Raw genomic sequence first — 21,624 nt, forward strand, 5'->3', positions numbered from 1 at the left:
CAGACAGGACTGGCAAAAAGTGCTCTTCACTGACAAGTCACGGTTTTGTCTCACCAGGGGTGATGGTCGGATTCGCGTTTATCGTTGAAGGAATGAGCGTTACACTGAGGCCTGTACTCTGGAGCGGGATCGATTTGGAGGTGGAGGGTCCGTCATTGTCTGGGGAGGTGTGTCACTGCATCATCGGACTGAGCTTGTTGTCATTGCAGACAATCTCAATGCTGTGCGTTACAGGGAAGACATCCTCCTCCCTCATGTGGTACCCTTCCTGCAGGCTCATCCTGACATGACCCTCCAGCATGACAATGCCACCAGCCATACTCCTCGTTCTTTGCGTGATTTCCTGCAAGACAGGAATGTCACTGTTCTGCTATGGCCAGCGAAGAGCCCGGATCTCAATCCTATTGAGCAAGTCTGGGAACTTTTGGATTGGAGGGTGAGGGCTAGGGCCATTTCCCCCAGAAATGTCCGGGAACTTGCAGGTGCCTTGGTGGAAGAGTGGGGTAACATCTCACAGCAAGAACTGACAAATCTGGTACAGTCCATGAGGAGGAAATGCACTGCAGTACTTAATGTAGCTGGTGGCCACAACAGATACTGACTGTTACTTTTGAATTTGACCCCCCCCCCCTTTGTTCAGGGACACATTATTAAATTTCTGTTAGTCACATGTCTGTGGAACTTGTTCAGTTTGTCTCAGTTGTTGAATCTTGTTATGTTCATACAAATATTTACACATGTTAAGTTTGCTGAATTTTTTTTGTCTGAGTTGATATACTCTTACTTTACCATGAAAGAAAAGACAAATCCGCTCTCTGCGTTTGACTGTATCACGTGTGTTTGTTGAGTTCTTCTTACTCAACCAAAAGTCAGATAATGTTATTCAGTGTTTGTCAATGTTATATTCAGTGTTATAAACTGGGTGGTTTGAGCCCTGAATGCTGATTGGCTGAAAGCTGTGGTATATCAGACCGTACACCACGGGTATGACAAAAAAATACTTTTAACTGTTTTAATTATGTTGGTAACCAGTTTATAATAGCAATAAGTCACCTCTGTGTTTTGGTATTTGGTATTTGTTGCGTCGTGCCTAGGAACAGCTATTAGCCGTGATATATTGGTCATATACCACACCCCCTCGTGCCTTATTGCTTAATTATATCAGTGTTATTGTTCCTGTGTAGATGTGGGGTCAGTGGAGGGCCTAGCGTACCATGGAGCCTGGGACTCGCTTTATTGGACCAGCTCCACCACAGCCACCGTCAGCAGGCACAGCCTGGACCAGAGCCTCCCCGGGGCCTTCACCAGAGAGGCTGTGGTCACACTGGCAGAGGATGACCACCCACATAACCTGGCTCTGGAGGAGTGTCAGAAGTAGGTGTTAAAACTTCCCTGCACCTATTGTCTTATACACACTTACATACCCTTATTGGCATTCAGTAGATGCTCACTTGGGTATATGGGTTGTGTTATGTACTCAGTTAGCAAATCTATTGAAAACTTCTGCTATCAGGGGAATGAGGTTTATAACTGCTTCTGTGTCAGAAGTGTTCGATCACCATTCGTTACTGATCATAATGTCTTACGGTGGATGGTTCTTTTATGTTTTCTTTGCCTCCCTTTTATACCCGGTTTTCCTTCCCAAGAACATGAGGCGTTCTTAAAAATGTGAATATGAGGATCGAAACACGTTTATATCTATAGAAAATAGAGATAGGAAAAAGCATATTTGCGTTTTCCTGGAAACATGTTTTTTTTTTTTTATGGAGATAATCATTCAGTGTAGACTCTGATGGTTGACGGATGTTTACAATATATTGAATGGAGGTGCATCCCATCCGTTTGCTTCTGTGAACGTCTCACTAGTGTTTTTGTTTTCACTGCTGACCCAGCCTGATGTTCTGGACTAACTGGAATGAACTGCACCCCAGCATTATGAGATCCACCCTGTCAGGAAACAATATCCAGAGTGTCGTCACCACAGACATCCTCACACCTAATGGACTCACCATCGACCACACCGCTGAGAAACTCTTCTTCTCCGATGGCAGTCTGGGAAAGATTGAACGATGTGAATACGATGGCTCACACAGATATGTAAGGAGAAAAGAAAATATATATATACTGTATGTTATTCTGAATAGAATGATTAAGTCATGTCTTGTACAATCTTAGACAAAAAGATGCTATCTAGAACCTTGAAAGCTTCTTTGGCTGTCCCCATAGGAAAACCCCATGAAGAACCCTTTATGGTTCCTTGTAGAACCCTTTTGGTTCCAGTTAGAACCCTTTTGGGTTTCATGAAGAACCATTTGTACAGTGGGTTCTACCTGGAACCAAAAAGGGTTATCCTATGGGGGCAGTTGAAGAACCTTTTTGGAAACCTTTTTTCTAAGAGTGTACCATCAGATTTGGAAATTATTCCAGCTGTCTCATACCTCTTCTCATGCTTGAGTATGTGACGTCCAAGGTTCTGTTGATGTATTTCAATCAAAATTAATATGACTTAACTAATGACTCAAACATGAGCATAAAACACCATTTTCTTATTCCGTTCATTCTGTAGGTGATTGTGAAGTCAGGTCCAGGAACCTTCTTTGGCCTGGCAATCTATGGGAACTTCCTGTTCTGGTCTGATTGGGTACGGAGAGCGGTGGTACGCTCCAATAAGTACACAGGTGGCGACATCAAGGTCCTCAGAGCCGACATCCCCAACCAGCCAATGGGAATTGTTGCAGTTTCCAACAACACCAACAATTGTAAGTGAATTCTATACAGTACATCAAAGCAAAACTCACTTGTCAACACGGAGTCTTCTATACATCGCAACCTGTGATGGTTTGCATGTGGTTACAACCCTGTGTAGCTGAGTTTGACCATTTGGCATGAACGTTATACAAGACTTCCTATAGCCCCACCTGCCCTCCCTGATTAATTACCACTCGATGTAAATCTGTTATTGAATAAACAACTCCAAAAATCCCAACCCCCAGTGCCACAGGCTACCCCATGCTGCCTGGCCTGTGCTTCACCAGAATCCAAGCTTGGCACAGTGCTTCAGCTGAATCTGTACCATTCGAGCAGATAAATATATCCTCTCCCTCTCTCTCTCTCTCTCTCTCTCTCTCTGTCTGTCTGTCTCTCTCTCTCTCTCTCTCTCTCTCTCTCTCTCTCTGACTGAAATGAGCAGACGTGTGGGTACTAAGGGGGCAGCATGATGGCATGGTTTATAGCTTACCTCTCCATACCACTGTCCGAGCCAAACGCAGTTCAAAGAGGGTCCCCAACAGAGAAGTCTACCTTTCTACCACACCGCTGACCTTGAAAAGTTTTCAGTGCTTGATTTCAAATATTTGGAAGCTGAAACTCTTTATGGGAGGCACTGCAAGTAGGAAGTAAAGCATGGCATTTGGATTATAAAAAAATGGAACAATATACTGTCCTGTTTATTTGGAGGTTGATGTGTGTTTTCTGTAAGATGATGTACTACAGTACCCATAATGCTCTGTTTTTCCAGGTGAACTGTCCCCTTGCACAGTGCTGAACGGTGGATGTCATGACCTTTGTCTTGTGACCCCTCACGGCACAGTCAACTGTAGCTGCAGAGGAGAGAGACTACTCCTGGAAGATAACAGATGTGTATGTAAGTCTAGTACCTTGTCTTTTCCCCTCTAATTCATTGGGAAACAGCATCCGGCTCAAAGGACCATGTGAAAGTCTTGCTAATAGACAATAGGCATCTGACAGTGTTACTGTCAGATGAAGCAATGTGAGGGGCATCGAAGAAGTATGTTTGCTGGAGACTGTCTGGGAGGGATATAGCAGAAAGCAGACCCTTCTGTTTGGATGAGGAATCAATCAGAAACATATTGATTTTCTCTTTTTGCAGCTGAGAACTCCTCCTGTAATATCCACGTTGAGTTTGAGTGTGGGAACGGGGAGTGTATCGACTATCAGCTGACATGTGACGGAATAGCCCACTGCAAAGACAAGTCGGATGAGAAAATGCAATACTGTGGTGAGTAAACACCATATATGTGTTACTGGACTAGTTCACCAGTGCTCAGATGAAAATCCCTACCGAGCCCCCGCCGGGTTCTTGTCCAGTAGAATGAGTTCAGACTCGCTCACTTCCTGAAATCCACGAAGGAGAAGAGGAACACTATTAAAGTGGATGTCATGTAATCCCTTTGGTCGAATCTCTTCCTAAAGTGTCTTTTTATCTCTTTCGTTTTTTCTTCCTCTCCCTCTTTACTCCTCTTCCTCTCTTACAGATAACAGAAACTGCAGACGGGGCTTCAAGAGCTGCTATAACCAGCGCTGTGTGGCCAATAGGCGGGTTTGTGACGGGGTCAACGACTGTGGAGATAATTCCGACGAGGTTTATTGTAACAGTGAGTAATAAGAATCGGATGAATATTACATGCCCAGTCTGACAGACAACATAATCTGTACTACATTATTACTGTATAAACAAATAAATAGCTTTAGGGTGAACTCCTGTCCCTCCTGTTAGATTTCATAGAGGAACCAAAGAGATGGATTTCAAATACAACATATTTCCACCCCTCGCTTCTTCATCTTTTTCTTTTCGGCCCTGTATTTTCTCTCCAGATTCCACATGCTCTGCCTCAGACTGGCGTTGTCTGAACGGGGTTTGTGTTCCGGCCTCGGCCCGCTGCAATCAGATCATCGACTGTCCCGACGCCTCAGATGAGAAGAACTGCAGTAAGATAAGCCTTTGTTAAAGCGCCATACCGTATCTTTGTTACGGCGCTACACTATCTTTGTTAAGGCGCTACACTATCTTTGTTAAGGCCCGACAACATTACCTTTCCCTACAGCTGGTCTGTAGAATAGCCTGGTCATGTGTGTTTTTAATGTTAGATAAAATAGAAGATGGAAGATCCGCTCCCCGGAATTTGAAGTTATTTTTTAGTTGTTATTAATATCAGGGCACTACACTATTATAGATACGACAATGTATAGCCAGGAATACCAATCGCTAACCTTAGCTTTTGGATATGCCGGTCGAATGCCCACTTCCTTTAGGCAACACAGGCTGCTTGGATTACTACATGCTGGGGGTGAAGGAGACAGTGTTCGTCAGCTGCAACTCTACCTCCCTCTGTGTCCAACCCTCCTGGATATGTGATGGCGCCAACGACTGCGGGGATTATGCAGATGAAACCAACTGCCGGAGTAGGTTTTTTGCTTCCTTTTTCTCTCTTCTGTGATGCTAGTTCTGTCGGCTACTGTTGACGTGGCTGTGTACCAGACAGACACCAGGCCTAGTGGAATGCATTTGAAGATACTTTGAAAATAACAAATTATTGTTCTGAATGTATCTCGGCTTCTGGTTTCTCCCCAGCTCCTTCCCTCAGAAAGAGATGTGAGGAAGGCCATTTTGCTTGCCCAAGTGGGAACTGCATCCACGCTGTCTGGCTGTGTGACGGAGTGAAAGACTGTGAAGACGGAGCAGATGAATTCCAGTGTGGTGTGATAGACATCTTTCTATAGTATTTATTTACATGACATTTCTTTCAGCAAGCACATTGCGCTGATTTGTGTCCCACTGACACTGATGAGAGAGTCTAAATCATTCAAATGACTCTGTTCAAAGGAACGATTGGATCATTACGTTGTAGGAAGTGTTGACAAAGCTCGAGGTGGCCAAATATAATGGAGAAGTTCTAGGTTGAACAGTGTCCTGTATCCTCTGATGTGTCTGGTCAATACATTCGGTCAATACGGCCAGATAAGAAGATAAGATAACCCAGTGTTGGTGGTTCGTTCATGTGGGTCATTAAAGGAAACAATCAAGGGGTGTCTCCTGCTGAGTCCAATGTTTCCATCCCTGATTTGACCCCTATGTGGAAATCTCCCACAATCACTGTTCAAAGCCTCTCCTGAGGAATACTGACAGACGGAGACGTTTCACTCCTGCTGTTGGTTCATCAGGGCAGAGCAGTAGACTATGATGTCCTAACGCAAACAGAATAGCAATAGGAAATATCCTATGTATATTTGTTGTGGATTTGCTCGTCGTCTGTGTATTTGAACGAGTCCCAGCCAGTAGCGGTTGGATGCGCACATCGTGTTGTTGGTGCCCGCTGTTTGTGTGGCTAGTTCACACTGACCTTGTCCATACAGCCACACGGTCGCTGTTCACGGTTGCTCTCTGAATGCCCAAGGAGCAAAGGAAGCAGCTCCGCAGTGTCATCATAAAATTGATGTGGAACGCAAACAAATAAACAGACAATTCTTTCTCTCTCTTTCTTTATGTCTCTCCCTCTCTCATCTCTCTCCCTCTTTCTCTCTCTCTCCCTCTCTCATCTCTCCCTCTTTCATCTCCCTCCTCTCTCCCTCTTTCTCTCTTTCTCTCTCTCTCATCTCTCTCATCTCTCCCTCTTTCACCTCCCTCTCTCTCGCTCTCCCTCTCTCATCTCCCTCCTCTCTCTCCCTCTCTCATCCTCTCTCTCTCTCTCATCCTCTCTCTCTCTCTCTCTCTTCTCTCTCTTCTCTCTCTTCTCTCTCTTCTCTCTCTCTCTCTCTCTCTCTCTCTCTCTCTCTCTCTCTCTCTCTCTCTCTCTCTCTCTGTCTGCTTGCTAAGGCTGAATTCTTTTTACCTCACTTGGCACTCCTTTGTACATGGTTTGACTGTAAGGCAAGCGTTACTTTGAAAGTGCTTACGACTGAGAGAATGGTTTTGCTACGTTGGTGTATCTAATTTCACAGATGACATTGATAAAGTGATATAATTTTCCACCTGCATTAGAATAATTTGCTTCAAAATTGGTTACCTTCACCTCCGTATGTGATATTATTTTCTTCACCTTTTCTGTACAAAAACCTACCTTCTCTCTTGTATGTGACTTGACTGCAATTTGATATTACTCTATAACAGTTGAAACCTGGACCCATTTGGACTTTGCACACATACACTACCGTACTAAATCATTCATTTATCACTGCTCTCTGCATGGTTAATTGTGAAGATGTTTACATACTTCCTGTCCCAATGAAATACCATATAATATGTTATATTTCATTCGGTCTAGACTTGTCCTGCCTGTGGAACCAGTTTGCCTGCTCTAAGAACAAGTGCATAGCCAAGCAGTGGCTTTGTGACGGAGAGGACGACTGTGGGGATGGATTGGACGAGAGCGCAGAGATCTGTGGTAAAAAAACACGCCTGAATTTATTTACATTATGTTGACACAAATGTGTGTAGAAAATGTAGAGAACAGCCATAAATCAACATCAAAGGGACAGGGAAAGGGGCCTCCCGAGTTGCACTGCGGTCTAAGGCACTGCATTGCGGTGTTTGAGACGTCACTACAGATCCGGGTTCGATCCCGGGCTGTGTTGCTGCCGGCTGCGCCCGGGAGACCCATGAGGCGGCGCACAATTGGCCCAGCATCGTCCGGGTTCTCGTTGTGGAAGCCTGGCGCATGCACGCTGACTTCGGTTGCCAGCTGTACGGTGTTTCCGCCGACACAATGTTGCAGCTGGCTTCTGGGTCAAGTGGGTAGTGTGTCAAGAAGCAGTGCAGCTTGGCGAGGTTATGTTTCGGAGGACACATGGCTCTCGAGCTTCATCTCTCCAGAGTCCGTACGGGAGTTGCAGCGATGGGACAAGACTGTAACTACCAATTGGGTATTGCAAAAAGAAAGATTCATTTGACATTTTATGAGATAAATTCTTGTTGGATATCACGAAATTGGGGAGAAAAAGGCATAAAAATTACAACAACAAAGAAAGAGACAGGGAAAGATTCATTTAAGATATTTGACATTTTATGAGATAAATCCTTTGATATATGGATGAGCAATTTGCTACAAACAGACATATGGATTTCATGTTTTTCAGTAATATTTGCACAGACTCTTCAGAAAGTCTTGTAAATATCTATATTACTGTAATTGTGCAGATTCTGTAGCCTGAGTGCCAGTCTGTTTCTGCTGTCTTGCCAAATCCTTGTCACTCATTATCATACCAAACATGTTTGGCGTGACAATTCCTTAAGGAGTTGGTAAGAGAGCTAAAACAGACTGCCACTCAGGCTAAAGATTCTTCAGTTCGGTAAAATAACATTTTGACCACGACTCCTATTGTACATATCCAGGTACGGCTACCTGTGGCCCAGGGTTGTTTAGTTGCCCAGAGTCGTACGCCTGCGTCCCCAAACACTGGCTTTGTGATGGGGAGAGGGACTGTCCAGATGGGAGTGATGAGCTCTCTGCTGCTGTCTGTGGTAATATATTGTTCTGAAGTTCTCCAACAAAAATCACAGTCATAGTGTAGTCACTCCCTTTTCTAAAGCACATAGTATAATGATAATAATAATGATATGTGTCTAACAGTGTAGTCCAAGTCCTTTTTGTAAAGCACAAATGTCTCAATACATGTTTGTCATAGTGTATTATCCTCTGAAGGCCTCTGGACAGAAAGTACACAGTCATAGTGTAGTCACTCAGTCCCCTTTTTTAAAGCACAAATACCTCAATGTGTGTCTGACAGTGTATTCCGAGCCCCTTTTTTTCTGAAGCTCAAATGTCTCGATACATATTTGTCACAGTGTGTTGTCCTCTGAAGGACTCCGAACCCGAAAGCACACAGTCATATTTTAGTCACTCAGAATCCCCTTTGTAAAGCACAAATGTCTCAATATGTGTCTGTCATAGGGTATTGTCCTCTGAAGGCCTCCGGACAGAAACCAAACAGAAAACAATCATAGCATAGTCAGACTCAGTCCCATTTATAAAGCAAAAATGTCTCATTACATTTGTCATTGTGTATTCAGAATCCCCATTGTAAAGCAGAAATGAGTCAATACGTTTCTGTTATAAGAAAAATATATAAAAATAATCGGCCCTCCATCTTCTGCAGTACTATAAAAACATATTTCCCCCTGAAGCATACACGACATTGCCAAAAGTATGTGGACACCTGCTCGTTGAACATCTCATTCCAGATTTATGGGCATTAATATGGAGTTGGTCCCCCATTTGCTGCTCTAACAGCCTCCACTCTTCTGGGAAGGCTTTCCACTAGATGTTGGAACATTGCTGAAGGGACTTGCTTCCATTCAGCCACAAGAGCATTAGTGAGGTCGGGCACCGATGTTGGGCGATTAGGCCTGGATCGCAGTCGGCGGTCCAATTCATCCCAAAGGTGTTCGATGGGGTTGAGGTCAGGGCTCTGTGCAGTCTTGTCAATTTCTTCCACATCGATCTCAACAAACCATTTCTGTATGGACGTCGCTATGTGCACGGGGCATTGTCATGCTGAAACAGGAAAGGGCCTTCCCCAAATCGTTCTCCTGGCATCTGCCAAACCCAGATTCGTCTGTCGTACTGCCAGATGGTGATTCATCACTCCAGAGAACGCGTTTCCACTGCTCCAGAGTCCAATGGCGGCGAGCTTTACACCACTCCAGCCGTCGCTTGGCATTGGGCATGGTGATCTTAGGCTTACGTGCGGCTGCTCGACCATGAAAACCCATTTCATGAAGCTCCCGACTAACAGTTATTGTGCTGACGTTGCTTCCAGAGGCAGTTTGGAACTCGGTAGTGAGGGCTGCAACCGAGGACAGACACTTTTTACGCGCTATGAGCTTCAGCACTAGGTGGTCCCGTTCTGCGAGTTTGTGTGGGCTACCACTTCGCGGCTGAGCCGTTGTCGCTCCTAGACGTTTCCACTTCACAATGACAGCACTTACAGTTGACCGGGGCAGCTCTAGCAGGGCAGACATTTGACGAACTGACTTGTTGGAAAGGTAGCATCCTATGACGGTGCCACATTGAAAGTCACTGAGCTCTTCAGTAAGGCCATTCTGCTGCGAATGTTTGTCTATGGAGATTGCATGGCTGCGTGCTCGATTTTATACGCCTGTCAGCAACGGGTGTGGATGAAATAGCCAAATCCACTAATTTGAAGGGGTGTCCACCTACTTTTGTATATATAGTGTACCCTGTAAATAATGTCCACATTCCTATAGAAGTTCAGATCCTTTTTGAGAGGTGTGTATGGTGTGAAAAAAATCTCAGGTATTTCATTAACAAATTGGCCCTCCCTCCACATATTTCTTATCACAGCCCCCAACAACACGTGCATGGAGACAATGTTCCAGTGTCGTAATCAGGTCTGCATCCCACAGCGGTTCGCTTGTGACCGTGATGATGACTGTGGAGACGGCTCCGATGAGACCCCGGAGTGTAGTAAGAACTTCTCTCTCTCTCTCTCTGTCTCTCTCTCTCTCTCTCATTTCCTCTTGTTGTGTTCTGACTGCACATCCCGCCTCTTGCCTCCTGTGTCCTACAGAGTACGGGTCCTGCAGTCTGGGGGAGTTCCGTTGCACAGATGGCCGCTGTTTACCCAGAGTCCAGTGGGAGTGTGACGGCCATCCCGACTGTCTCGACCAATCAGACGAGCTGCCACACAACCCCAAGTGTTCCGCTGCAGGCAAGCCTTTCATCTGATACAACACGTGTGTGTGTGTGTGTGTGTGTGTGTGTGTGTGTGTGTGTGTGTGTGTGTGTGTGTGTGTGTGTGTGTGTGTGTGTGTGTGTGTGTGTGTGTGTGTGTGTGTGTGTGTGTGTGTGTGTGTGTGTGTGTGTGTGTGTGTGTGTGTGTGTGTGAGAAGAGGTACAGACCACCCCAGTCTCACCATGTCCCGGCTGGTTTGAGCCTATTACGAACCCGTTGTGCTCATAGACCTGCTGGGAACAGGGCTGATACAAATTGAGTTGATAGCAGGGCCGTGCTCAGACATTTCAGGGGGCAGGTGCTCAAAATGAACCCACCGGCTCCCAGTTTACTGATTGTGATTTATCTTCAATGCTCTTTATAATATAATATCTGTGATCTTCTGACTCATGATATATGGGCTGGCTGGCTAGTAGCTTGTGTGGATATTTTTAGTATATGGTGGTTTGGTCAGGCAGGTCACCCGTGGTTCAAGTCATTATTCGACGTCCATCCATGCCTGAGGACGTCGGGAGATGCCGTGGAAACCAGCCACTAGGGGCAACAGCGAGCGCTGTTTCCTTCAAGTAGGCATTGGAGACGTGGATGGCAGATGGGCCGAAGCATCCGCCTCTGGTTCCAAAGTGCCCAAAGGATGCATGTTTAAATCCACCGATAGGTTATTTTTTATATTTTTGTTTTACGCCTATCCCAAACTTTAACACTTACCTTAACCATTCGGAGTTAATGCCTAACCTTAACAATTCGGAGTTGATGCCTAAACTTAACCTTGGAACGATACAGAGAAGTAGTCAAACACTTCGAAGTGTGTTCTTTGGAAAAACTTTGAAATTTGAGAAACATGGATGAACGTCTTGACTACCTCTGTTGCTGCTGCCATGACACTCGTTTGCAACTCCCGACTGAAGAAGGGATGAGGTTGGGTCGGAGGGTCGTAGATGTAGCCGCTCCTTTCTGTCTTTCTGCCTCTCTCTGCTGCACGTAGGCTATCAGCCAACCAGGCCGAATATTGATGATGATGTAAATCAAGTGTTATCAAGTGTTAATCAAATGTTGTGCTGCTGTATCAGTACTGTTGATATTTAAACTAGGTAGCTTGCGCCTCCCGAGTGGCGCAGCGGTCTAAGGCGTCACTACAGACCCCGGTTCGATCCCAGCCTGTGTCACATCTGGCCGTGACCGGGAGACCCATGAGGCGGCGCACAATTGGCCCAGCGTCGTCCAGGTTAGGGGAGGGTTTGGCCTGCCGGGATGTCCTTGTCCCGTCGCGCTCTAGCGAATCCTTGTGGCGGGCCGGGCGCCTGCAAGCTGACTTCGGTCGCCAATTGTACGGTGTTTCCTCCGACACATTGGTGTGGCTGGCTTGGCAGGGTCGTGTTTTGGAGGACGCATGGCTCTCGACCTTCACCTCTCCCAAGTCCATAGGGGAATTGCAGAGATGTGACAAGTCTGTAACTACCAATTGGATATCACAAAATTAGAGAGAAAAAAGTGTAAAAGTGTAAAAAATATATATAAAAAATGTTAATAATAATAATTGGTAGATGGCTACACACACTCGACCGGTGACTGCATCTCAAGCCGTACATGTTTGGAATCCGGGCACGAACTCCGTACAGGGCCGACAAACAGGCGCAACCAACCAACTGACGGGGTGGCGAACTTGACGACATTACAACGAATTTTGGACAGTGGGTTCGGAACAACAACGTCAAAAACTGTGTACAAAAATATATACAAATACCACCACCCAGACGGGCAGTTGGCGAGTAGGAGGGCAAAGGGGCACAGGTACACCCCTATGTGTACACGTTCCTGGTTGATAGAAGTATGTTTAATTGACTGTTTAATTATGTTGGCCGGTTCCCCAGACCCAGATTAAGCCTAGTACTTGACAACAACAACAAACATTTTTTTTTTTTTTTTTTGTCTAGGACTAGGCTTAATCTGGTTCCGGGAATTCAGGAGTCTTGCATTCCTGGCTGTCACAGAAAGTTAGAATCTAACATGTACCACTTTGTCCTGTAGAAAGCTTGTGCAACGGCTCTTTCTTCATGTGTGTCAACGGCCGCTGTGTCTCGCTGGCCAGCCTGTGTAACAGGAGGGACGACTGTGGGGACGCGTCAGACGAGAGGAACTGTCACGTCAATGAGTGTCTGAACCGTCGAGTCAGTGGATGCACACAGGACTGTGAAAACCTGCCTGTGGGCTACAAGGTAGGAAGGTACCCCTGCTCGCTTTCTCAGAATTACACACACCACACACACACACACACACACACACACACACACACACACACACACACACACACACACACACACACACACACACACACACACACACACACACACACACACACACACACACACACACACACACACACACACACACACACACAGAGAATCACAAGTCATGAACTGTACAAGGTTATTTCTCAGAGTCACACACACACACACGATATAGCTCTAAGTATGGTAAACCACTAAGCTCTTACAACATAAAACTAAGGCTGAGTGAAAACTGTTTATTGATGTTTTGCAAATTTCTCTATAATGATAGGATTTCACACCGTTGTTATTACATTCCATATATTATCATGTTTAACAATAAAACAAACAGAACCTAAATCAACATACTATATGGACTTGATATTTCTCAGAATGGAAAAGGTTCTGTTTTCCAGAACATTTTTGCTCCTGGCTTACCATATGTGTTTGTTTGTGCTATTCATACTTAATAACCATGACCCTGGTACATACAGTACAATATATAGGTTGGGATCTGCCTGGTTGCTGTAAGCCATAGGTTGTCAGAGAAAAATCTATTTAAATCCATACTCTGTAAGATGTTCATACCAGAGTGGCTCGCCAACAAAACAAACCATGGATTTTGCACTCAGAACCTATTAAATCCCTTTGTGTCATTGTATCCCTGTATAGTCCATAGTCACTCCAACCCAATGGCGACAGTACCCCGTGACTTTTCTATTGATTCATTCAGTGCCTCAGTGCCCACACATGGATTCTGTTAGAAAAATAATGGCTCTCAATTTCTCCCTCACGTCCGATCCAGTGCAAGTGTTGGCCGGGATTTCGCTTGAAGAACGATGGCCAAACGTGTGTTGACATTGACGAGTGTTCATCCGACTTCCCCTGTAGCCAGCTCTGCGTCAACACATACGGATCTTACAAGTGTCTGTGTGCAGACGGCTACGAGGCGCCAGCTAAGAACTCACACAGCTGCAGGTCTCTCTCAGGTATACCTCTTTCTCTACCTCCATCATTTTCTCTTCTGTTCTTTTTTTGTTCTCTCGCTCTCGCTCGTCCTTGTATCTGTGCCTCTGCTGCTTGAGGTACCACTTTCTCCATCTTCTTTCGTCCATTCCTTCTCTCCATCTTCTCTCTCTTCCTTCTTACCCATCTGCCCATGTGTCTGCTCCTCTGTCACCCACCTTCCTGCTTGATTTTTTTTTTTTAAATCAGGGACTTCGGGAAATCACAGGGGAATTATCTTGCCGTCAGAACGAGGATCCTGATTAGTTAAAAGAGAACACTAGAATATGCATGACGTAAAACCACTTGTTCTATCTCTATGGGAAGGTACCTGTCGTGAGCCCAGTCAAATAATAGCCTGTGATGGTGATATATACTAGGGCTTGGAGCTAGGGAGGAAATCAGTGGTTGTATAAGATTGACACCTCCAGAGCCTCTGACTGTAACGTTACTGCACCTGCAGTAGGATAATGAGACGATGCATTAAAAGTAATGACTTTATGAGTAATGATGAGCTACAGTGCCTTGCAAAAGTATTCACCCCCCTTGGCATTTTTCCTATTTTGTTGCATTACAACCTGGAATTTAAATGGATTTTTATTTGGATTTCATGTAATGGACATACACAAAATAGTCCAAATTGGTGAAGTGAAATTAAAAAAATTACTTTAAAAAACTGAAAAGTGGTGCGTGCATACGTATTCAGCCCCTTTGCTATGAAGCTCCTAAATAAGATCTGGTGCAACCAATTACCTTCAGAAGTCACATCATTAGTTAAGTAAAGTCCACCTGTGTGCAATCTAAGTGTCACATGATCTGTCACATGATCTCAGTACATATACACCTGTTCTGAACGGCATCAGAGGCTGCAAACAACTAAGCATGAGGCACCACCAAGCAAGCGACACTATGAAGACCAAGGAGCTCTCCAAACAGGTCAGGGACAAAGTTGTGGAGAAGTACTGATCAGGGTTGGGTTATAAAAAAATATCCGAAACTTTGAACATCCCACGCAGCACCATTAAATCCATTATTAAAAAATGGAAAGAATATGGCACCACAACAAACCTGCCAAGAGAGGGCCGCCCACCAAAACTCACGGACCAGGCAAGGAGGGCATTAATCAGAGAGGCAACAAAGAGACCAAAGACAACCCTGAAGGAGCTGCAAAGCTCCACAGCGGAGATTGGAGTATCTGTCCATAGGACCACTTTAAGCCGTACACTCCACAGAGCTGGGCTTTACAGAAGAGTGGCCAGAGAAAAATAAGCAAACATGTTTGGTGTTCACCAAAAGTAATATGAAAGAAGGTACTCTGGTCAGTTGAGACTAAAATGTAGCTTTTTGGCCATCAAGGAAAACACTACGTCTGGCCCAAACCCAACACCTCTCAACCCGAGAAAATCATCCCCACAGTGAAGCATGGTGGTGGCAGGATCATGCTTTGGGGATGTTTTTCATCGGCAGGGAATGGGAAACTGGTCAGAATTGAAGGAATGATGGATGGCGCTAAATACAGGGAAATTCTTGAGGGAAACCTGTTTCAGTCTTCCAGAGCTTTGAGACTGGGACAGAGGTTCACCTTCCAGCAGGACAATGACCCTAAGCATACTGCTAAAGCAACACTTGAGTGGTTTAAGGGGAAACATTTAAATGTCTTGGAATGGCCTAGTCAAAGCCCAGACCTCAATCCAATTGAGAATCTGTGGTATGACTTAAAGATTGCTGTACACCAGTGGAACCCATCCAACTTGAAGGAGCTGGAGCAGTTTTGCCTTGAAGAATGGGCTAGATGTGGCTAGATGTGCCAAGCTTATAGAGACTTACCCCAAGAGACTTGCAGCTGTAATTTTGGTTTTACGTGGTTTTACGTGGTTTTACACCAAAGCCGTAAACACGGGCACCCTCATTGATATCATCCTAACCAACTTGCCCTCTAAATACACCTCTGCTGTTTTCAACCAAGATTTTAGTGATCACTGCCTCATTGCCTGCATCTGTAATGGTTCAGCGGTCAAACGACCTCCACTCATCACTGTCAAACGCTCCCTGAAACACTTCAGCGAGCAGGCCTTTCTAATCGACCTGGCCCGGGTATCCTGGAAGGATATTGACCTCATCCCGTCAGTAGAGGATGCCTGGTTATTTTTTTTAAATGCCTTCCTCACCATCTTAAATAAGCATGCCCCATTCAAGAAATGTAGAACCAGGAACAGATATAGCCCTTGGTTCTCTCCAGACCTGACTGCCCTTAACTTCTTATGGCTGCAGGGGCAGTATTGAGTAGCTTGGATGAAAGGTGCACAGAGGTGCCCATAGTAAACTGCCTAATCCTCAGTTCTAGTTGCAAATATATGCATATTATTATTCGAATTGTATATAAAACACTCTGAAGTTTCTAAAACTGTTTGAATTATGTCTGTGAGTATAACAGAACTCATATGGCAGGCAAAAACCTGAGAAGTTCCACTTCCTGTTTGAATTGTTTCTGAGGTGGCAGATTTTCAACCAAGCTCTCATTGAAATTACAGCGAGATATTGATGAGTTTTCACTTCCTACGGCTTCCACTAGATGTTGATGACTCTAATTGATGACTCTAATGTGAAGGGGGGCCGAAGGAGACAGGAATTAGTAATCACTGCCATGAGGTGACCACGCATTGAACACGCGCCTTCACATGAGGAGGACCTCCGTTCCACCGCTCTTCTGAAGTCAATCTAATTCTCCGGTTGGAACGTTATTCAAGATGTATGTTAACAACATTCTAAAGATTGATTCAGTACATCATTTGACATGTTTCTACTGACTGTTACGGAACTTTTGGACATTTCATCACGTTATAGTGGATGCGCTTTGTGACTTTGGAATTGTTTACCGCTAACGCGCTAACCAAAGTAGCTAATTGGACATAACTAACGGACATTATCGAACAAATCAAGCATTTATTGTGGACCTGGGATTCCTAGGACTGCATTCTGATGAAGTTCATCAAAGGTAAGGAAACATTTATCATGTATTTTCTGGTTTCTGTTGACCCCAACATGGCGGCTAATTTGGCTATTGTTCTGAGCTCCGTCTCAGATTATTGCATGATTTGCTTTTTCCGTAAAGTTTTTTTTAAATCTGACACAGCCGTTGCATTAAGGAGAGGTATATCTATAATTCCATGTGTATAACTTGTATTATCATCAACATTTATGATGAGTATTTCTGTTGAAATGATGTGGCTATGCAAAATCACTTGATGTTTTTGGAACTAGTGAATGTAACGCGCCAATGTAAACTCAGATTTTTTGTTATAAATATGAACTTTATCAAACAAAACATGCATGTATTGTGTAACATGAAGTCCTATGAGTGTCATCTGATGAAGATAATCAAAGGTTAGTGATTAAGTTTATCTCTATTTCTGCTTTTTGTGAAAGCTATCTTTCGCTGGAAAAATGGCTGTGCTTATTGTGGTTTGGTGGTAACCTAACATAATCGTTTGTAGTGCTTTCGCTGAAAAGCATATTTGAAATCGGACACTTTGGTGGGATTAACAACAAGATTACCGTTAAAATGATATAAGACACATGTATGTTTGGGGAATTTTAATTATGAGATTTCTGTTTGAATTTGGCGCCCTGCACTTTCACTGGCTGTTGTCATATCGATCCCGTTAGCGGGATGCAGCCATAAGAAGTTAACCAACACAAAAACATCCTATGGCGTTCTCCATTAGCATCGAACAGCCCCCGTGATATGCAACTTTTCAGGGAAGTTAGAAACCAATATACACAGGCAGTTAGAAAAGCCAAGGCTAGCATTTTCAAGCAGAAATTTGCTTCCTGCAACACAAACTCAAAAAAGTTCTGGGACACTGTAAAGTCCATGGAGAATAAGAACACCCCCTCCCAGCTGCCCACTGCACTGAGGATAGGAAACTGTCACCACCGATAAATCCACTATAATTGAGAATTTCAATAAGCATTTTTCTACGGCTGGCCATGCTTTCCACCTGGCTACCCCTACCCCGGTCACCAGCACTGCACCCCCCACAGCAACTCGCCTTCCCCATTTCTCCTTCTCCCAAATCCACTCAGCTGATGTTCTGAAAGAGCTGCAAACCCCTGGACCCCTACAAATCAGCCAGGCTAGACAATCTGGACCCTTTCTTTCTAAAACTATCTGCCGAAGTTGTTGCAACCCCTATTACTAGCCTGTTCAACCTCTCTTTCGTGTCGTCTGAGATTCCCAAAGATTGGAAAGCAGCTGCGGTCATCCCCCTCTTCAAAGGGGGGGACACTCTTGACTCAAACTGCTTCAGACCTATATCTATCCTACCCTGCCTTTCTAAGGTCTTCGAAAGCCAAGTCAACAAACAGATTACCGACCATTTCGAATCCCACCGCACCTTCTCTGCTATGCAATCTGGTTTCAGAGCTGGTCATGGGTGCACCTCAGCCACGCTCAAGGTCCTAAACGATATCTTAACTGCCATCGATAAGAAACAATACTGTGCAGCCGTATTCATTGACCTGGCCAAGGCTTTTGACTCTGTCAATCACCACATCCTCATCGGCAGACTCGATAGCCTTGGTTTCTCAAATGATTGCCTCGCCTGGTTCACCAACTACTTCTCTGATAGAGTTCAGTGTGTCAAATCGGAGGGCGTGTTGTCCGGGCCTCTGGCAGTCTCTATGGGGGTACCACAGGGTTCAATTCTTGGGCCGACTCTCTTCTCTGTATACATCAATGATGTCGCTCTTGCTGCTGGTGAGTCTCTGATCCACATCTACGCAGACGACACCATTCTGTATACTTCTGGCCCTTCTTTGGACACTGTGTTAACAACCCTCCAGACGAGCTTCAATGCCATACAACTCTCCTTCCGTGGCCTCCAACTGCTCTTTAAATACAAGTAAAACTAAATGCATGCTATTCAACCGATCGCTGCCTGCATCTGCCCGCCCGTCCAGCATCACTACTCTGGACGGTTCTGACTTAGAATATGTGGACAACTACAAATACCTAGGTGTCTGGTTAGACTGTCAACTCTCCTTCCAGACTCACATCAAACATCTCCAATCCAAAGTTATATCTAGAATTGGCTTCCTATTTCGCAACGAAGCATCCTTCACTCATGCTGCCAAACATACCCTCGTAAAACTGACCATCCTACCGATCCTCGACTTCGGCGATGTCATTTACAAAATAGCCTCCAATACCCTACTCAATAAATTGGATGCAGTCTATCACAGTGCCATCCGTTTTGTCACCAAAGCCCCATATACTACCCACCACTGCAACCTGTACGCTCTCGTTGGCTGGCCCTCGCTTCATACTCGTCGACAAACCCACTGGCTCCAGGTCATCTACAAGACCCTGCTAGGTAAATATCCCCTTATCTCAGCTCACTGGTCACCATAGCAGCACCCACCTGTAGCACATGCTCCAGCAGGTATATCTCTCTGGTCACCCCCAAAACCAATTCCTCCTTTGGCCGCCTTTCCTTCCAGTTCTCTGCTGCCAATGACTGGAACGAACTACAAAAATCTCTGAAACTGGAAACACTTATCTCCCTCACTAGCTTTAAGCACCAGCTGTCAGAGCAGCTCACAGATTACTGCACCTGTACATAGCCCATCTATAATTTAGCCCAAACAACTACCTCTTCCCCTACTGTATTTATTTATGTCTCGTTCGTTGTAATGAGGAGACCAAGGCACAGCGTGATATGCATACATTCTTCTTTTAATGAAGAAAGAACAGTAAACAAACTAACAAAACGACCGTGACACTATATAAAATGAGTGCTGACAGGCAACTACACATAGACAAGAACCCACGAAACCAAAAGGGAAAATGGCAACCTAAATAGGATCTCCAATCAGAGACAACGATAAACAGCTGCCTCTGATTGGGAACCAATTCAGGTTACCATAGACCTACCATTACCTAGACTTAGATCTACAAAAACTAGATCTACAAAAACCCTAGACAAGACAAAAACAAGCATACCCACTCACCCTCGTCACACCCTGACCTGACCAAAATAATAAAGAAAACATAGATAACTAAGGTCAGGGCGTGACAATTTATTTATTTTTCTCCTTTGCACCCCATTATTTCTATTTCAACTTTGCACATTCTTCCACTGCAAATCTACCATTGTATATATATATATATATATTGTATTTACTTTGCCACCATGGCCTTTTTTTGCCTTTACCTCCCTTATCTCACCTTATTTGCTCACATTGTATATAGACTTATTTTTCTTCTGTATTATTGACTGTATGTTTGTTTTACTCCATGTGTAACTCTGTGTTGTTGTATGTGTCGAACTGCTTTGCTTTATCTTGGCCAGGTCGCAATTGTAAATGAGAACTTGTTCTCAACTTGCCTACCTGGACATATAATTTGAAATAAAAATAAATAAAACAACAAAATAGGGGAAATGCCAAGTGGAGTGAATATTTTCGCAAGCCACTATCTCTGAGAGCATACTGCTACAGTCACCCCTGCATAGGCATGTGTGACTCTTAATCTGACTCTGGCGTTCCGCTAGCGGAACTCCTCCCACATTCCACTGAAAAGGCAGAGCGCGAAATTCAAAATATATTTTTTAGAAATATTTAACTTTCACACATTAACAAGTCAAATACAGCAAATGAAAGGTACACATCTTGTGAATCCAGCCAACATGTCCGATTTTTAAAATGTTTTACAGCGAAAACAGCACATATATTTATGTTAGCTCACCACCAAATACAAAAAAGGACAGACATTTTTCACAGCACAGGTAGCATGCACAAAGCCAACCTAACTAACCAAGAACCAACCAAACTAACCAACAAACAACTTCATCAGATGACAGTCTTATAACATGCAAATCCATGTCCCTCCTCGCGCTCTCCAGAAAACAGGAAACTGGTGACACGTCATGCCAAGAGCTATGATTCGAGTCCAGATCAAGTTACACAGTTCATTTCTTCTCTCACTGCTTGTCGACATCTAGTGGAAGACGTATGAAGTGCATCTAAACTAATAAATAACAAGGACTTTAATAGGCAGCCCCTAGAAGAGTGCATCGATTTCAGATTTTCCACTTCCTGTCAGGAAGTTTGCTGCAAAAGGAGTTCTGTTTTACTCACAGATATAATTCAAACGGTTTTAGAAACTAGAGAGTGTTTTCTATCCAATAGTAATAATAATATGCATATTGTACGAGCAAGAATTGAGTACGAGGCCGTTTAAATTGGGCACGATTTTCCCCCAAAGTGAAAACAGCGCCCTCTGTCCTCAACAGGTTAAGGACCGTCACTATCAGATTATTTCTTCGGACTATATTGTTAGTCGTTGTCGTCGTGTATTGTAATTGCTGTATTTTTTTTCTTCTTGTATTTTCTTCAGCTGAAGAGCCCTTCCTAATTCTGGCCGACCATCATGACATCAGGAAAATAAGCACGGATGGATCTAATTACACTCCTTTAAAACAGGTAAGACACACAAAGAGAAGTGTTCCTTTTTTTGAACCAGCTCAATATTTAAGGATGGGTTTCTTATGCACAGAATCATTTTATTGATCATCTCACTTGAGTACATTGAGCATATCCTTATATGTCCTTTATGTCTCTCCCCAACCAATTATGCAAAGCAATTGCTCAATATGTAATGAGGTATTTTTTTTGTAACAACAGTGCAACATGTACCTTATGACTGTGTCCCGCAGGGCCTCAGTAACATTATAGCAGTGGACTTTGACTACAGGAAGGAGTTGATTTACTGGATAGACTCGAGCTCTCCTGCCCTAAACCAACGGAGGATAAACAGAATGCGACTGAATGGGAGCGACCTGAAGGTACAGTAGAGTAC

General features: G+C 44.3%; 1 protein-coding gene across 1 annotated transcript in view; it reads left to right on the forward strand.

Moving 5' to 3' along the window:
- The window catches only part of LOC120033295 (low-density lipoprotein receptor-related protein 1B-like), a 167,461-nt gene that overhangs the window by 76,085 nt on the left and 69,752 nt on the right, over positions 1–21,624 (forward strand). Inside the window, exons 41-57 of the mRNA XM_038979571.1 lie at positions 1,185–1,374; positions 1,893–2,097; positions 2,567–2,759; positions 3,518–3,643; positions 3,890–4,018; positions 4,275–4,394; positions 4,615–4,728; positions 5,053–5,202; positions 5,372–5,497; positions 7,062–7,181; positions 8,129–8,257; positions 10,101–10,223; positions 10,327–10,467; positions 12,520–12,707; positions 13,564–13,747; positions 21,163–21,248; positions 21,482–21,610. Coding sequence (XP_038835499.1) covers positions 1,185–1,374; positions 1,893–2,097; positions 2,567–2,759; positions 3,518–3,643; positions 3,890–4,018; positions 4,275–4,394; positions 4,615–4,728; positions 5,053–5,202; positions 5,372–5,497; positions 7,062–7,181; positions 8,129–8,257; positions 10,101–10,223; positions 10,327–10,467; positions 12,520–12,707; positions 13,564–13,747; positions 21,163–21,248; positions 21,482–21,610 — 2,453 coding nt within the window. The remainder of the gene's footprint in view (positions 1–1,184; positions 1,375–1,892; positions 2,098–2,566; positions 2,760–3,517; positions 3,644–3,889; positions 4,019–4,274; positions 4,395–4,614; positions 4,729–5,052; positions 5,203–5,371; positions 5,498–7,061; positions 7,182–8,128; positions 8,258–10,100; positions 10,224–10,326; positions 10,468–12,519; positions 12,708–13,563; positions 13,748–21,162; positions 21,249–21,481; positions 21,611–21,624) is intronic.

The sequence above is a fragment of the Salvelinus namaycush genome, chromosome 40 (genome assembly GCF_016432855.1).
Source record: "Salvelinus namaycush isolate Seneca chromosome 40, SaNama_1.0, whole genome shotgun sequence".
NCBI classification, from domain to species: domain Eukaryota; kingdom Metazoa; phylum Chordata; class Actinopteri; order Salmoniformes; family Salmonidae; genus Salvelinus; species Salvelinus namaycush.